General features: G+C 35.7%; 2 protein-coding genes across 3 annotated transcripts; one reads left to right on the forward strand and one right to left on the reverse strand.

Moving 5' to 3' along the window:
* Positions 1 to 3078: 3078 nt before the first annotated feature.
* LOC141591589 (coatomer subunit beta-1-like) lies at positions 3079 to 7784 on the forward strand. Of its 2 annotated transcripts, XM_074411972.1 has the most exons (5): positions 3079 to 3339; positions 3647 to 5718; positions 6385 to 6894; positions 7054 to 7139; positions 7257 to 7784. In XM_074411972.1, the coding sequence occupies exons 2-5, from the start codon at positions 5260 to 5262 to the stop codon at positions 7459 to 7461; spliced, it is 1260 nt and encodes a 419-aa protein (XP_074268073.1). In that variant the 5' UTR covers positions 3079 to 3339; positions 3647 to 5259; the 3' UTR covers positions 7462 to 7784. The 2 variants fall into 2 exon arrangements, with proteins under 2 accessions (XP_074268073.1, XP_074268072.1); XM_074411971.1 differs by lacking the exons at positions 6385 to 6894; positions 7054 to 7139; positions 7257 to 7784 and having other exon boundaries at positions 3128 to 3339.
* A 2602-nt stretch (positions 7785 to 10386) lies between these two features.
* LOC141591590 (putative xyloglucan glycosyltransferase 5) lies at positions 10387 to 15378 on the reverse strand. The gene is made up of 5 exons (XM_074411973.1): positions 13942 to 15378; positions 12673 to 12981; positions 12241 to 12531; positions 11402 to 11515; positions 10387 to 11291 (listed from the first exon to the last, which is right to left on the reverse strand). Exons 1-5 carry the CDS (start codon positions 14623 to 14625, stop codon positions 10641 to 10643), a joined length of 2049 nt encoding a protein of 682 aa, XP_074268074.1. The 5' UTR covers positions 14626 to 15378; the 3' UTR covers positions 10387 to 10640.
* Between the last annotated feature and the right edge of the window lie 1463 nt (positions 15379 to 16841).

Below are 16841 nucleotides of genomic sequence, written 5' to 3' on the forward strand. Positions count from 1 at the left end.
ACCATACATTGTTCTTACCAATATTGATTAGTTCGAAATATTTAAAATTTTGATTAGTAAATCTAAAGGGAAAATGTAGGTTTCATATATTGTTCTTACTTTTTTAATGATCCTAAACATATAGAAAAAAACATAAAATATCTGAGTTGAGTCTCAATCATAGCTCATGCCCCATAACAAGTATAGGTTGAAGATATTTGGTTTAAATCTAAGTGCACTAATAATTTTCATATTTTTTAGACATGTTCTTTTGAACTTAATGTCAAATCAATTTAGTTTCAATTTATGTCTATTGAGTTTCCCACTTAAATGCAAACAGTTAAATTCAGTTCAAAAAATTGAAGTATAAAATAAGTTATACTAGTCACGATTTTACCATCCATAAAAAAAGTAACATCCATTGTATAAGCACAATTTAAGTGTGTAATATTAACAACTAAATAGGTTCGTCCGTATAATCACGACCCGTGATTGCCCTAAGCCGAATTTTAATCATCTTAAAGCAAGCTGTCGTGAATTGCAGAAAAGCCCTTTTGATTGCGCGGAAATAGTAACTGAACCACTTAACTTGGGCCAATTGTGAGATTAAGCTCTATAAGGCCTTGTTCTTTTGGACTGAAACTAATCTGATCTGAACTGAACTGAACTTATAGGATCTGAACTGAACTGAACTTATAGAATCTGAACTGAACTGAACTTATAGGATCTGAACTGAACTTATAGGATCTCGAATCAATCGAATCGAACTTATAGGATCTCGAATCGAACTTAAATTAAGTGAGGTATAGGATCTCGAATCCCAACTTATAAGATCCGAATCAATCGAATCGAACTTATAAGATCTCGAATCGAATCGAACTTATAGGATCTCGAATCGAATCGAACTTATAGGATCTCGAATCGAATCGAATCGAACTTATAGGATCTGAAGTGAACTTAAATTAAGTGACTTTAAGTCCAAAAGAACAGGGCCTAAGTCCCATAAATTACATATGTTGTAATTTGGATCCTTTAACTTGGTAATTGTGAGATTAAGCTCTATAAGTTATATGTAGTAATTTGGTCCCATAAAGTTGACCAAAAGTGAAATCAAACCCAATTTCCAATTTCAACCTAAACTATAATAAAATATTTATATATCTAAGCTCATCATAAACTAAAAAAATTATTACAATTATAAAAATTTGTAACTAATTTATTAACATAATTTTAAGAATATATATTTATTAGTTTATTCCAATTTTAATAAATAAATCTATATAAATGTGAGAATACTTTATACAAAAATCCAATTTTATGTAATTCATGCAAGTAAGTTTTATTAAATGTAAAATACAACATGCAAATTTTGTAAATTTATAATAAACGTTATTATGGGTTAATAAATTGTATAACTGAATATACAACAACTCTCCTATATGACCGTCCTATAGCATAGGACTGACCCAAAATGAGAAAAGACCAAAGATAATATTTAATATAATATTTATTTTAATTTTAGTTTAACAACACGACATTGTATGATAAAAACTAACCTATTTAAATATACAAGTTATTAATATAAAATTCTAGTTTATCAAAATAATTTTTTTGTATAAGTATATTAACTAATTTTTTGCGAGTTTTGGTCATTTGATTGAAAAAGAGACTTATAAGTTAATTATTTGGGGTTTTGGGTTATGGGCTGGTCTTATGTTATAAGACAGTCTTATAGAACAATTTGTGCTGAATATAATATGATTTTTTTATTGCGAATCTTGTGATTTTGGTTGAAAAGTAAAAAATTGGGTTTAATTTCACTTCTAGTCAAATTTATTATAAGACTTAACCAGTATAGATCTCGCATGCATGCGCGGTATATAGAACTTTTACATTTTAATGCAGTATTTGTAGAACTTAAATTGATGCGTTATTAATTCCATATTTCACCCTTTTTATTTTTATTTGAAAAAAAGTGGAAATCTTATTAAGAGAATTGAGTGAAGTCATAAAATGTGTATTTAATGATATTTTTTTTACCGCAAAACTAATGATTTTAAATTATAACTCTTCTTAAATAATTTTGATGAATTTTTTGTTAGTAATTTATAACTTTTAGATTTATACCAATTTTGTTTTATTTTAATTAGACAAATATAATTTAGAGTTTATGAAAAATTATAGTAATAGTGATTAAAAGATTAAAGAATTATATGTTAATAAAAATAATAATAACTTATTAAAATGTAAAGTATAAGAAGTTTTATTCTCTTGGTATATAAGAGACTACAACAGAGTACATTAATCTCACAATTGTTCAAAATCCTCTATTTACTAAAAGAATAGGTGAAACTAGGAATTTTCCCGCTCAAATCACCCTCAACTACAAATTGGGCCTTAATAGCAAATAGGTTTGGTTATTCTCAAATATTGGGCTTAAATTTTTGTTTATTTTATACAAATGTTGCCCTACTTTATAATTCTTATTTCTCAATATTTGTAGAGAAATATATTACACTTAAAATACTTCAGACTATCATGTATTTTACGCATGCTATATTTCATAATATATGCCAGTTTGTATGATTATTATATATTTTACTCATATTATTATTATCACATTTTAACCATAAATATATTTTAATTATTATATTAAAGAATTTTCTCCATCACAATTATCATCGAATTCTTTGAAACATACATCGCCAAAGTGGCGAAATACTAATTAGTGTAATTTTATAAAATACGAAAATCTCCCTAAAATACAACACCAAATACACAATATTTATTAAAATTAGTAAATGTAATGATATTTTGATTTTTTGTATGTAAAATTGTCCTTAAGTTTTCCCTTTTCTATCTTAATAATTAATAGAACACATCAATATTGTAGACTTTAACAGTAAGTTTAAAGTGTAATTATTAATAATGCTAGTTTCTCTAGATATATTAAAATCTAAAATACCGTGCATTTGCACGGAATCTAAACAAGTAAAAGAGTAAATCACTACTTTCACCCTTTTAATGGGACGAAAATATTCATTAAACTCATTTTAACTGGACGAAAATCATCTATTACAACCTTTTTCTAATTAGCTTATTATCATGTTAGAAAATCCGATATAATAATACAAATGCCTAATGGCCTAATCACTCCCTTGATAACCAGTTAACAAACCCGCGGGTTAATATAACGTACACGAGATCTGTGACGGGGAAAAAAAATTAAAAAAATTAGAATCCCTAGAAATCGAATTTTACCATAAATTTCTCATTTTCCGTTCATGTGATTTGAATTCATATCGTTTCGATCATAATTCCGTCATTTCGATCTTTGTTCATCCCACCATTGGTCCTCAGGTTTGTTTCTCTCGTTTCGCCGATCATTTTGATTCATAAATCGTACATTTCTGCTTAAATTTCGGTGGTTGTGTTCGATTTTAGTGTTTATGTTGAGATTTGTTGGAAATTGTTAGATCTAATTGGAATTAGCTTCAATTTATCGTGTTAATAGTTTATTTTGTGCTATTTTGATGTAATGATTTGATTTCGCATTGTGATTTGAGTAATGTGATTGAATTTAGGTTTAAATTTGGTGCATTTTGATGTTTAGATGGTGAAATAATTGAATAGTTAGTGATTTTTGTATTTTGTTGTGTTTGATCAGATAAGAAGTACTCCGTAGTTGAAATAATGGAGAAAACATGTACATTGTTGGTGCATTTTGATAAGGGAACCCCGGCATTAGCGAATGAAATCAAAGAGGCGTTGGAGGGGAACGATGTTCCTGCGAAAGTAGAGGCAATGAAGAAGGCAATTATGCTTTTATTGAATGGTGAGACGATTCCACAGTTGTTTATTACTATTATTCGATATGTTTTGCCTTCTGAAGACCATACGATTCAGAAATTGTTGTTGCTTTACTTGGAAATGATTGACAAGACTGATTCTAGAGGAAAAGTGCTCCCTGAAATGATATTGATTTGTCAAAACCTACTAAATAACTTGCAACACTCGAATGAGTATCTCCGGGGTGTGACACTTAGGTTTTTGTGTCGGTTGAATGAGAGCGAGATTATTGAGCCTTTAATCCCGTCTGTGTTGAGTAATTTGGAGCATAGACACCCTTTTGTTAGAAGAAATGCTATACTTGCTGTCATGTCGATTTATAAGCTTCCTCAGGGGGAACAACTTTTGGGAGATGCTCCTGAGACTATTGAGAAGCTGCTCTCTACAGAACAAGATCCGTCGGCTAAGAGGAATGCTTTCCTCATGCTGTATACATGCGCCCAAGAGAGGGCGATTAGTTACCTTTTCACTAATGTCGATCGGATCTTGGATTGGGGCGAGCAACTTCAGATGGTGGTCTTGGAGTTGATTAAAAAGGTGTGCAGGACAAATAAGCATGAGAAGGGGAAGTATATGAAGGTCATTCTATCTTTGCTCGATGCCCCCTCGACTGCTGTTATTTATGAGTGTGCCGGGACATTAGTTTCACTCTCATCTGCTCCGACAGCTATTAGGGGAGCTGCTGAGACTTATTGCAAGTTGTTGCAGTCCCAAAGTGACAACAATGTCAAGCTTATAGTGCTTGATCGGCTCCAAGAGCTGAAATCTTCGCACAAGGAGATCATGGTTGATATGATTATGGATATCCTTCGTGCTCTTGCTAGTCCCAATCCCGATGTCAAGAGGAAGACCCTTGACATTGCTCTTGAGTTGATTACCCCTAGGAATGTAGATGAAGTGGTTCTCAACTTGAAGAAGGAAGTTGTGAAGACTCAAAGTGCGGATCATGAGAAGAATGGAGAATACAGGCAGATGCTTGTTCAGGCAATTCACACGTGTGCAATGAAATTCCCTGAGGTAGCTAGCAATGTTGTGCATGTGCTAATGGATTTTCTGGGGGACACAAATGTTGCTTCTGCAATGGATGTTGTGGTCTTTGTTCGTGAGATAATCGAGACTAACCCCAAATTGCGAGTCTCTATTATAACCAGGCTTCTGGATACCTTCTATCAAATCCGCTGCTGAGTTTGCTCTTGTGCTTTGTGGATTATTGGTGAGTACTGCCTTTCACTCTCTGAAGTTGAGAGTGGGATTGCAACTATTAAGCAATGCCTTGGAGACCTTCCATTTTACACACTTAGTGAAGAAGGAGAGGCCCAAGAGGCTCCAAAGGCTAATCTGCCAGCCAGTGCAGGAACAGTTTCTTCGAGGAGGCCTGTAGTTCTTGCTGATGGTACCTACGCCACCCAAAGTGCAGCCTTAGAAACTGCCATGTCACCACCTACCCTTGTTCAAGGGTCCTTGGCTTCTCAAGGAAATCTGCGATCACTGCTGCTCTCGGGTGACTTCTTCCTTGGTGCTGTTGTTGCATGCACTTTGACAAAGCTTGTTCTGAGGCTAGAAGAGGTTCAGCCATCCAGGGCTGAAGTGAACACCGCAGCAGCTCAAGCGTTGTTGTATATGGTTTCCATGATTCAGCTTGGTCAATCCCCTGTCCTTCCACACCCTATTGACAACGATGCTTACGATAGAATCGTACTTTGCATCAGACTTCTATTCAACACTGGGAATGCAGCTAGAAAGATTTGGCTTCATTCATGCAGGGAAAGCTTTGTTAACATGCTTGCTGACAAGCAATTCCGTGAAACTGTGGAGAGGAAGGCAAAGGCTCAGATCTCTCACGCACAGCCTGACGATCTTATCGATTTCTATCATTTAAAGAGCAGGAAGGTTAGTGGGCATTCAAATGTTCAGATCTGTGTTATTATTGTCTAATAGTACTGTTATGATGTTGATTTTGTCTTGATGCCTTTATGATTTGAGAATGACTGTTGCTAAGGGCTTACTCCTGTATATGGGAGTAATAGCCCCCCTATCACCGGTTTTTTTCCACCCTCCACTACCACCACCGTTTTCTTTCCTTTTGTTTTGAGCTCTATTCCTTGGTAACAATTATGCCCATCCCCAAGCAAATCTTCTTACCTTTTTCTGAAAACTTTCCGGCTACCTAATATGATGAAGGACTATTATTAGTTAATTTGTGACACTGGCAGCAAATCTTCTTACCTTTTTCTGAAAACTTAACGTTGTTTGCCTTCATAACAACCCTGTGTTTATTTTTTTTTCTTTTTCTTTTTCTTTTTCCTTTTTCAAAAGGGTAGATTTATATATGAGTGGGGATAGTTGTCTTTCATTTCCATATTTTTTTTGTTTTTCTTCAACCGAGGGCTTTTGATGTATTATTTTTGTCGTAGATGATTATAGCTCCGTGTTTATCTTTAGCTTTTTGATGCTTGTCAATTATTATAGAGAATGGTTGTTCATGTGACATTTGCTACTCCATCCCTCTAAATGGGCATGATGATGTGATATTGTATTTTAATTTTTCCTTCTTAGGGTATGAGCCAGCTGGAATTGGAAGACGAGGTTCAAGATGACCTGAAACGTGCTACGGGAGAGTTTACCAAGGACAATGATGATGCTAATAAGCTCAATCGTATTCTTCAGCTGACAGGATTCAGTGATCCTGTTTATGCTGAAGCGTACGTGACAGTTCATCATTATGACATTGTACTTGACGTTACTGTCATCAATAGAACAAAAGAAACCCTGCAGAACTTATGCTTGGAATTGGCAACCATGGGTGACCTGAAACTTGTGGAGCGTCCACAAAACTATACTCTGGCACCTGAGTCAAGCAAACAAATCAAGGCAAATATTAAGGTCTCCTCTACTGAAACAGGAGTTATATTTGGAAATATTGTCTATGAGACTTCAAATGTGCTCGAACGCAATGTTGTTGTCCTCAATGATATTCACATTGACATAATGGACTACATCTCTCCTGCCTCATGTACTGATGTGGCATTTAGAACTATGTGGGCTGAGTTTGAATGGGAAAACAAGGTACGCGATTTTAGTTTGTACCCCTTGGAACATATTCTCAATGTTGTCGTCAATGATATTATTAGTTAGTATCGAGAGGCCTTGAGGCATTAGGGTTATGTTGTTGTTGTAGTATATTGTGCATACCCCATCTTTTCTAACTCTTGATTTTTCTTCTAGGTCGCTGTCAATACCGTAATCCAAAACGAGAAGGAATTTCTAGACCACATCATCAACTCAACCAACATGAAATGTTTGACGCCACCGTAAGTTCTTTACTCTTCCTGTTTTTTTAAGATGACATGTTCCATTTTGCGACACACTTGCAGAGGCCTAAGATTCTGTATAATCAGCCTCTCATTTCATTCTTGGTTAATTCGTAGATCGGCCCTGGAGGGTGAGTGTGGATTCCTTGCAGCAAACCTTTACGCTAAAAGTGTATTCGGAGAGGATGCTTTGGTGAATGTGAGCATCGAGAAGCAGACAGACGGAAAGCTGAGTGGGTACATCAGAATAAGGGGTAAAACACAAGGCATTGCCCTAAGTCTCGGGGACAAGATCACTCTTAAACAGAAAGGAGCTGTTTAAGTAACTTCCTGTCTTCTATCCTTGTGAATCAATCAGAGTTTCCCTATTCCTGCTTCAGAGTTCATTCATTTTTTGATCATAACATCCCTATATGCGCCCTGTGAAAAGTCTCCGACTTCACTCACTATTGAATTTGTATTCCCTCTTCAGGTTAGTTTAAGGCGGATTTTGTTATCTGAAAGTCTTGAGATATCCTTTCCCCATCTTTTCCTCGGTCTAGCTTCTTACCGACGAATATTTGTATAATTTAGACATCTTTGCCTGAGGTTGTATGAATAGCTTTTTGATTGTTTTTTGTTATCCAATTTTTCCAATTCATTGACTGATTTGACTCGCTGTTCGTGGTGTATACATTTATACATATAATGAATGCTGCAGCTTGAATCAAATTTTCTTGAATATTTACGTTAATTATGGGATATTAGTTCAACAATTTTGAATGTATACAACTATCTTATAGGAGACTTACTACCTATTGGTTTGAAAATGGGAGTAAGATTGTACTCCCTCGACCTCCAATTCATTCTAAACTATACAAAAAATGTTACGGAGAACAAGAGTTAGCTCGAGTGGTAAGAGTTCTCTTACCTTAATCATGAAGTTTGGGGTTTGATTCTCACCTACTACATAGTAGTAGTAATAATTAGACCTGGAAAAACGGGTCAATCGGCTCAGGCCATGTCAGGTTAGTTTAGGTCTCTCACTGATTTCAAGTTAATTCGGGTCGGGTCGGTCATTTCGGGTTTCAGGTTTACTGGTCGGGTCGAGTTACTTCGGGTCGGGTCATTTTCGGGGCAATGAATAAAAGAGAAACGCCATTTCAAGTCTTTTCAGCTCAATTAGGGTTATATTTTGTCAGGTCATTTTCGGGTTTGGTGTATTCAGATTGGGTCATTTTTGGGTCGGGTGAGTTACGAGTCAAGAAAACTCGGGTCATGTTCGGGTCGGCTCGGGTGAATTCAGGTTTCAAGTCACATTCGGGTGATGTAGTTCAGGTTAATTTCGGGTCTCGGGTCAAGCCTTTTCGGGTCGGGTTGCTTTTGTCAAGTCTAGTAATAACGAATGTAATAAAAGTAACAGTACCAACAACAAAAGAAGGTATATATGAACAATTAACTAACCAATCGATTTAAGTAAAATATTAATAGCAGTGTAGTGAATTTGTCTCATAATTTATTTAATCGTAATTTTAAGATCACAAAATCTCATTTGTGACGGCACGTATCCGTCACTTTGGAGTGACGGATACCATTTTCCCTCAGAAATGACCCAAATAGAGGAGAGAGGGAAGCACATGGGGTGCCCCCACCTTGTCCTCCTATCCGTTTTGTGAGTGACATTATCCGTCACTTGCTCCGACCCGTCTTCAGCAAGACTAATTGTTTTAAGATATGTTATAGAAAAAATCTATTAATGATAAATTTATAAATTATGCAACTTTAAAGTCGTTTTATTTAATTGAAAATAATTTTTCATAGAGGTAGTCTAGGCGGGATCGGACACCAATACTAGTCTGTCTTAAATAATAAAACGGGTCAAATAAATGGATGAGGTAAAAAGTAGAATGATTATGCAAATAACAAATATTTATCTCATCTAAACTATACTCTGTATAACTTTATTAGCTAGTATTTAACTCGTTTTACCTTTAGGACGGATGTAACCGTCTTGAATAACTAAAGAATAATCACGAATGAGAAAGAGTCGGTGTAGAGCAGTAGAGTTGGGAAGAAGAGAATATGCTTGGGTAGACAAACCAAAGATTCACAGATCACCTTCCGTCATTCGCTGCTGACTGATCTCCTGTTATCACTGTCCCACAATAGACTACTCTTTAAAGCTCATTATCCTCCCATGTTCTTCTTGCAATCTTGCCTATAAGTTTCCCATGACTAGATTGGACAGTTATTTTGCTAATCGTTAATAACTTTCTTTTAGTCTTCTCATTTTATTTGACCTGTCTTAAGGTTAAGAATTAAGACGAATATATCCATCTTCACTGAACAAAGATACATCGAGCAAAGCTGGACACCAATACTAGTTAAGTTGATAACTTAGTTGTGACCGTTATAATTCATAAGTTTATGACCGTCACAGACAAGAATTTGTGCTAGAATAATTACTTATTTAATGCACCACCCTTTGGGTCCTCACTTAAGTCACTACCTGCCGACACAGTAGACTGCATAGTAATCATTGTTTCAAAGGGTCATTTGTTTACTATTTATCTTTACTATAATTACTAATTAATGCCCACTATACAATACTTAACTCCATAATTACTAAAATGAGATGGAGACACAACTACCACCGATCTAATCTTGCCATAAACAAATCTACCAAAAACTTTTTTGTCAATGAATTGAACTACTATGTTGAATCCTCGACACGATCTTACTATTAACAGATATCAATTAGCGTAGTTGGTAAAGTTATTAACTTATAAAAGGTGGTACTCAATGCTCACAAGTAGAGGTGGACTTTGGTGCGGGTCAGCCCAACCCGCCCAACCGGGTCAACATTCCCATCAGCCTGCTGACCCGGACCTGCCCAGCCTGCCCCTATACCCGGGCCAGTCCCGGCCTCCCTTTACCCCAGCCCACACTACTCAAACCTGCCTAACCCGCCTGGCCCATCTCTTTTTCCCCCAATTTTCCCAACCGGGCCGGTTTAAGGCCCTCACTTCCCAGCCCGGCCCATCCCCAGCCCACACACCCTCAGCCCGTGGTGTGGGCTCGGGCTCCTTCCCCACCAACCCGGCCCGCAATGACCCGGCCCACAGTCTACCTCTACTCATAACTCATAAGTCATAACCTGGGTTCAAACCCCGTCAGCAAAATAAAAATTAAAAAAAAAAATACTATTATTGTAAGACGGTATTATACAAGAATTTGCAAAAGTAAAGAATGATCTAGGAAATGTATATAGTTTTATCACCTAAACTACTATTGCAATCAAACCTTCTTACAACAGGAATAGTTGAAAGTAGTATGAGTGACATTGTATAATAATTATATAAACGGTTTTTCTAATCGTGTGCACTTAGAAAAACCGATAAATAAAAGAGTAAATCTATGTGAATAAAAACTATTAAATACAAAAAAATAATACATATACATATAGGAAGAAATGAATGTCAGAGGAATTATAATTGTTCATCAGAATTTTCGACCGATAGCTCAGCTCATCTGTTCACCAATCAAATCGAGGCCGACAAGGAGAAAAGTAATACCTTGGAATAACAGGAAGTAGAAATGCACACCTTGTGCAGATAACAGGCTTCTTAGAGATGCAGTAAGTAATAAGAAAGCCAATGTCAGTTCTTTCCTGTAAATTTTATTCATTTTTTTCTTGGCGGGTTTTGGAGGAATTTCTTGTTGCTCCTTTAACTTGTTCAGCTCAAAAAGACCGCTATCAGAAGCACCACGGGTTAGTTGTTGGGTTTGAGCCATTGCCTTTGTTTCTCGTTCTTCTAAGGCAAATAGGTCGGTCTCTGAGGACCGACCTGCTTTTTTGGTGACAATCCATTCGTAAGAGCTGCCTAATTGGAATAACCCGGAAATCATTGCATTGAATTTAGTCACAGACATTGTGTTCTCGAAAAGAAGGTAGGGGACGATGAAGGGAAATGATCCTGGTGAAGGAAGTACGTTTAAGAACGACATGAAAATGGGTATGTAGCATATAACCCATATTGGTAGCTCGGCTTCAGGAACAAACATGGTTAACGGAAGAATGATGCAGAATAATGTGAAGGAATAGAATGGAAGGATTAGCTTTCTGAGGAGGAAGAACAGTAGGATTAGGTTTGATTTCTTCCAGAATGAAATCTGCAGAAATTATGGCAGAAAACTCATTAACTATAAACCCTATATAATATGCATTTGACGGGACGAACTGAAATTATCTTGCAGTAGACAAAAGTGAAAAATGAGTTTACCTTAGAAGTTATGATTGCTGGTAAACATAAACGAAAGAGCTGCATTGGGCCAGAATGCCAGCGATGTTGCTGTTTTCTGTATGCTTCATATGATTCCGGAACTTCACATATAACCTGCAAGACTTCAGATATCAAAAAAGTATCTAACCTTCTATTGTTCTTTTTTTTTTGTGCATGTAAAGAGGCACAAGGGCAGTGCTAATGGTGACTGGTTTTGAACTCGTATTACCCAGCTCAGTGGCGTAGCCACATATATGGTTGTGGGGTCTTAAGACCCCACAGCTTTTCGACAATTGATGTTTTTAATCAATTAAACTTGTCCGTTTTGAAATTTTTATGTCTTTAAGACCCCATAATAAGAAATGATTAACAATTACATTAAAATAGACCCGACAGGTAAAAGATTCTGGCTCCACCATTGACCAAGCTGGTAATTTTACAAGTTTACCAGCTAAACTAGCCGAAATGTGAACCCAACCATGTATTGTGTCAATAAGAGATTTTGTTCTCTTCAACTCAAATTCTCTAATCTGAATTGAATCGATTATAACTTTAGCTTATTTAAATTAAATTCAATTTAGGATAGCTAAATCAGTAATGCTTGTACTAACAAATTAACTTAACTGAATGAATATTTCGGAGTTGACCAGTACCCAACTGAAGCGAAATTATTGAAATCTCAGTTGAACTGATCTTATTGTTGTTTTTAGATGGGAAGAACAGGACCTCGCAGATTACGGGAATTTATAATGGTGTTTCCAATCCCATGATAAAGAGATCATATATGCATACTAGAGAGTAGAGATTATTGAACCATGATCAGCAAAAAACGGACTTACCCTAACATCGTTGAGGTAGATGAACTTCCAGCCATTGAGATGAGCGCGGACAGCAATGTCCATATCCTCAACAGTAGTCCTCTCAAGCCACCCACCAGAATCCTCCAAAGCTTTGATTCTCCAAACACCAGCAGTTCCATTAAACCCGAAAAAGTTCAGAAACATCCCATTAACCTGCTGTTCTACCTCAAAGTGAAAGCAAAGGTTGACGTTTTGAAGCCTCGTCAGCAAATTCTCGTCTTTGTTCACAAAAGACCACCTGGCTTGAACCAATCCAAGATTTGGATTATCCTGCAAAGCACCAACCAAAACACATGTTAAAAAGTTTTCTCCTTTTAGAGACAGTATTTTTGTCTTCTGCAGTTGACATTTACCCAAAAACTGAAAATGTCGCGAATTGTAATGAATTTGAGAGTAATTACAAGGAATAACCTTGAAATGTGGGACAGTTAGCTTAAGGAAATCAGGATTGGGCTGAAAATCAGCATCAAAGATGGCAACAAATTCATAATCTTTGACATAATCACAATTCATTGCAGACTTGAGATTCCCAGCTTTGTAACCTGTTCTGACAACGCGATGTCGATAAATAATGTTGATACCCTTTTGGTTCCACTTAGAGACTTCACTCTTAATCAACCATTGGATACTCTCATCATCAGAATCATCTAAAACTTGTATCAAAATTCTATCTTTTGGCCAATCAAGTTGACAAACAGCTGATATTGATGTTTCATACACCTATTATTAAGCATTACCAAAAACCAATCTATATCAGGAATCGGTTTCACATGTAAGATCGTCTCATATTCCATTTACGCGATATTCAAATTGCTAAACATAACACACAAAATTCTGTCTTTTGGCCAATCAAGTTGACAAACAGCTGATATTGATGTTTCATACACCTATTATTAAGCATCACAAAAACCAATCTAAATCAGAAATCGGCTTCACATGTAAGATCGTCTCATATTCATTTACGCGATATTCAAAACACTAAACATAACAGATAAAATTCTGTCTTTTGGCCAATCAAGTTGACAAACAGCTGATATTGATGTTTCATACACCTATCATTAAGCATCACAAAAACCAATCTATATCAGGAACCGGCTTCACATGTAAGATCGTCTCATATTCATTTACGCGATATTCAAATTGCTAAACATAACACACAAAATTCTGTCTTTTGGCCAATCAAGTTGACAAACAGCTGATATTGATGTTTCATACACCTATTATTAAGCATCACAAAAACCAATCTAAATCAGAAATCGGCTTCACATGTAAGATCGTCTCATATTCATTTACGCGATATTCAAAACACTAAACATAACAGATAAAATTCTGTCTTTTGGCCAATCAAGTTGACAAACAGCTGATATTGATGTTTCATACACCTATCATTAAGCATCACAAAAACCAATCTATATCAGGAACCGGCTTCACATGTAAGATCGTCTCATATTCATTTACGCGATATTCAAATTGCTAAACATAACACACAAAATTCTGTCTTTTGGCCAATCAAGTTGACAAACAGCTGATATTGATGTTTCATACACCTATTATTAAGCATCACAAGACCAATCTAAATCAGCATTCACATGTAAGATCGTCTCATATTCATTTACGCGATACTCAAATCACTAAACATAACACATAATAAAACTGCAATACAGAATTAAGATCAATTACCTCTCTTTCATTACACATTGGAATCTGAACCAAAACCATAGGATAATTGCATCCAGGGCTTTCAGAATCATTAGACTTAAACGGTTCGCCTTCAAACCGAGGCTTAATCTTCCTCAACTTAATCCAAAAACACCCCAAACAAAGCACCAATCTATCAAGGGACTGGATCAAGAACAAAACAACACAAAAGTTTGAAAGAGACTGAATCCAAGGAGCAATAAAACCGGCTCTAAACCCGACCCAACCGACATAAACCTCATGAAACCAGCTTTCAATCTCAACAGTTTGAAAATAATGCCACCCATTGAGATGAGCAACCAACTCAAAGCATAAGAATGCAAGAGTAGTGATCAAAAACCCTAGAATTATTCGAAATAATAATCTTCCTTTACTAGATTTATCATTCTCCATAGTAACACCTTGCCTAAAAATCAACCTTTGTTTTATAGTTCCAAGTAATGACCAAAGACCATTACCAAGCCAAGCTAGACAACCAGCTGCTCTATGAGCTCTAAGCATTAAAACCCATGTAAATTGTTTTGCATTTTTACCTCTATCTTTATCCATAGGCCTTAATGGTGAATAAGGTGACTCAATTTCAACAAGTGAGTAATTTGGATTCTCCATTTTTACTATAACTGGAGTTCCTACATTTTTTGTTTCTTTTACCCACCATTTGCTCATCTTGAGACCGTCCTAAGTTAAGACGGCACTCAGAACCGATTTAAATAAGGTAAAAATAAAATGAGGGTCTTAATTTTAAGACGGTTTTAAGTTAAGACCTATTGTTTGCTCATATCAACACAAAGAATTACAGTTTCTGTGCAATACTGCAGGAAAACAGAAAGTGTTCTGTAAACCCGATGCAGGAAGAGTCTCACCCAACAACGATAACAGTAAGGAAAAACACAATAACAATTGAAATCTATGGAAACTCTTCAATGTGAGTGATACCCAGATGATTAAAATCAGAGAAAAACACTAGAAATCAATAAAAATTAAAAAAAAATATGAAAAAAATAACCTCAAATTCAGTGATTTCACACTGAAATGCAGTAAAAGATGCAGTAGGAAAAACTGAAAAAGGACAATAATATAAGAGAGAGAAAGATCAATAGAAAGAGAAAGCTAATAAATCTGTCAAAGCTTCAAGAATAATGGACTATAAAGAGAAGGGAAATCTACCAACATGGAAATTACCAGCATATAAATTAAAAAATATATTAAAACAGGAAAGTAACATGAAAAACAAAATGTTTTTTTACTTTAGGAAAAAGATGATGTGATTAGTCAACTAATTTCTTAAATAATCATATTCTAATAAATTCTTAGTTTAACACCTTTTTTGTTTTGTTTTGCTTGATTTTGTTAATTAAATGATTGTTTAAGGTTTTAAGAAGATTGACTAATGACTAGACACTAGATCTAGAATGAGATGCACAAAAAAGAATAATGCTCTTTCAAGTTATAGCGGTTATTGCGTGTGACTGTTGTATGATGCGGATGACAAAAAATGACCAACCGTATGAAAACAACGATCATTTTATGTTATAAAAGGACTCTATGTGAAAACTGGTTACTTTATGTAATAAAAAGATGGTCACTTTTTCCCGCAAAAAAAAATGGTCACTTTTTAATATAAAGATGATCACTTTTTAACATAAGTGGTCTACGCATTCGATGTTTTAATATTCCCCGTCTCGTTCAGTTGTTATTCTTTGATTTTAGCACAAAAACCAAAAAAAAAAGGGAAGTCAATTACTAAATGACAAGTAGACCAAATGTGTAAATGATCAAATATTCAAATTGTTCATCAAGTTCATTCTTAAAATAAAAAGGATATCAATTGGAAATATCTTAAAATAGAATAGGACAACAAATAACCGGAACAAGGAAGTAAATTGTTTCAAGTTCAATAACTGTTAGAATACGTAAATATTATTGTTAATATTTAGTCAAAGTGTATATTTGCATTCCTTGTTTATAGTCACTAGTTTAGGTATGTTTAGATACACATCCTTGTAATTAGGAAAGTTTAGTATCCTAGTTTGTATATATTCCAATGCCTTTACGTTCCAAAGGCAAGCACAATAATAATAACATCTTTCATGGTATCAGAGCCAGTGTGACCGAAGGTCACGGGTTCAAATCCTGACAACCTCAAAACCCCTCAAAAAAACTCGAAGTGGAAACCCAAAGACACTGACGGGAGCGGTGACAACCAACCACTCTTCAAGCCCAACGGGCATTTGAGTGAGGGAGCGTAATAGGAATATTTATAATAGTTGGGCCTCAACCATCACCTTAAAGTTTTGGTTGAGATGGATCACGTATGTCTCCTACGCAAATCTCTTTACGGACTCAAACAGGCACCACGGGCCTGGTACACCCGTTTTGCATCTTATGTACGCACTCTTGGTTTTGTGCACAGTAAGTGCGACCATTCCTTGTTCATTTATCGTGACAAAGCAGGTGGTTTAGCCTACATATTACTTTATGTTGATGATATACTTCTCACAGCTTCATCCGAACAACTTCGCATTTCTATTATGGACTTTCTTGGTAAGGAATTTGCTATGAAAGACCTTGGTCCCTTGAGTTATTTTCTAGGGGTTGCAGTCACTCGGAATGATCACGGGATTCATTTGTCTCAACATAAATATGCGGCTGAAATCGTAGAACGTGCAGGTATGACAAATTGCAAACCATCTCCTACTCCAGTTGACACGAAAGGGAAGCTTAGTTCTACTTCAAGCACACCATTTCGTGATCCGACCCTCTATAGGAGCTTGGCAGGTGCGTTACAATACCTCACCTTCACTCGTCCCGATATCTCTTATGCGGTTCAACAAATATGTTTATTTATGCATAATCCTATGGATGTCCACATGAATGCATTG

Source organism: Silene latifolia, chromosome 7 (assembly GCF_048544455.1).
Source record: "Silene latifolia isolate original U9 population chromosome 7, ASM4854445v1, whole genome shotgun sequence".
NCBI classification, from domain to species: Eukaryota; Viridiplantae; Streptophyta; class Magnoliopsida; order Caryophyllales; family Caryophyllaceae; genus Silene; species Silene latifolia.

Bases quoted from the DNA above. Each gene is read 5' to 3' on its own strand.
- LOC141591589 (XM_074411971.1), top strand. From the start codon at position 3,673: ATGGAGAAAACATGTACATTGTTGGTGCATTTTGATAAGGGAACCCCG.
- LOC141591590 (XM_074411973.1), bottom strand. From the start codon at position 14,625: ATGAGCAAATGGTGGGTAAAAGAAACAAAAAATGTAGGAACTCCAGTT. The intron at 12,532-12,672 runs GTTATTCCTTGT...GGTGCTTTGCAG, and splicing joins TAACTGTCCCACATTTCAAG to GATAATCCAAATCTTGGATT. The intron at 11,292-11,401 runs GTAAACTCATTT...TAATTTCTGCAG, and splicing joins CAGCAATCATAACTTCTAAG to ATTTCATTCTGGAAGAAATC.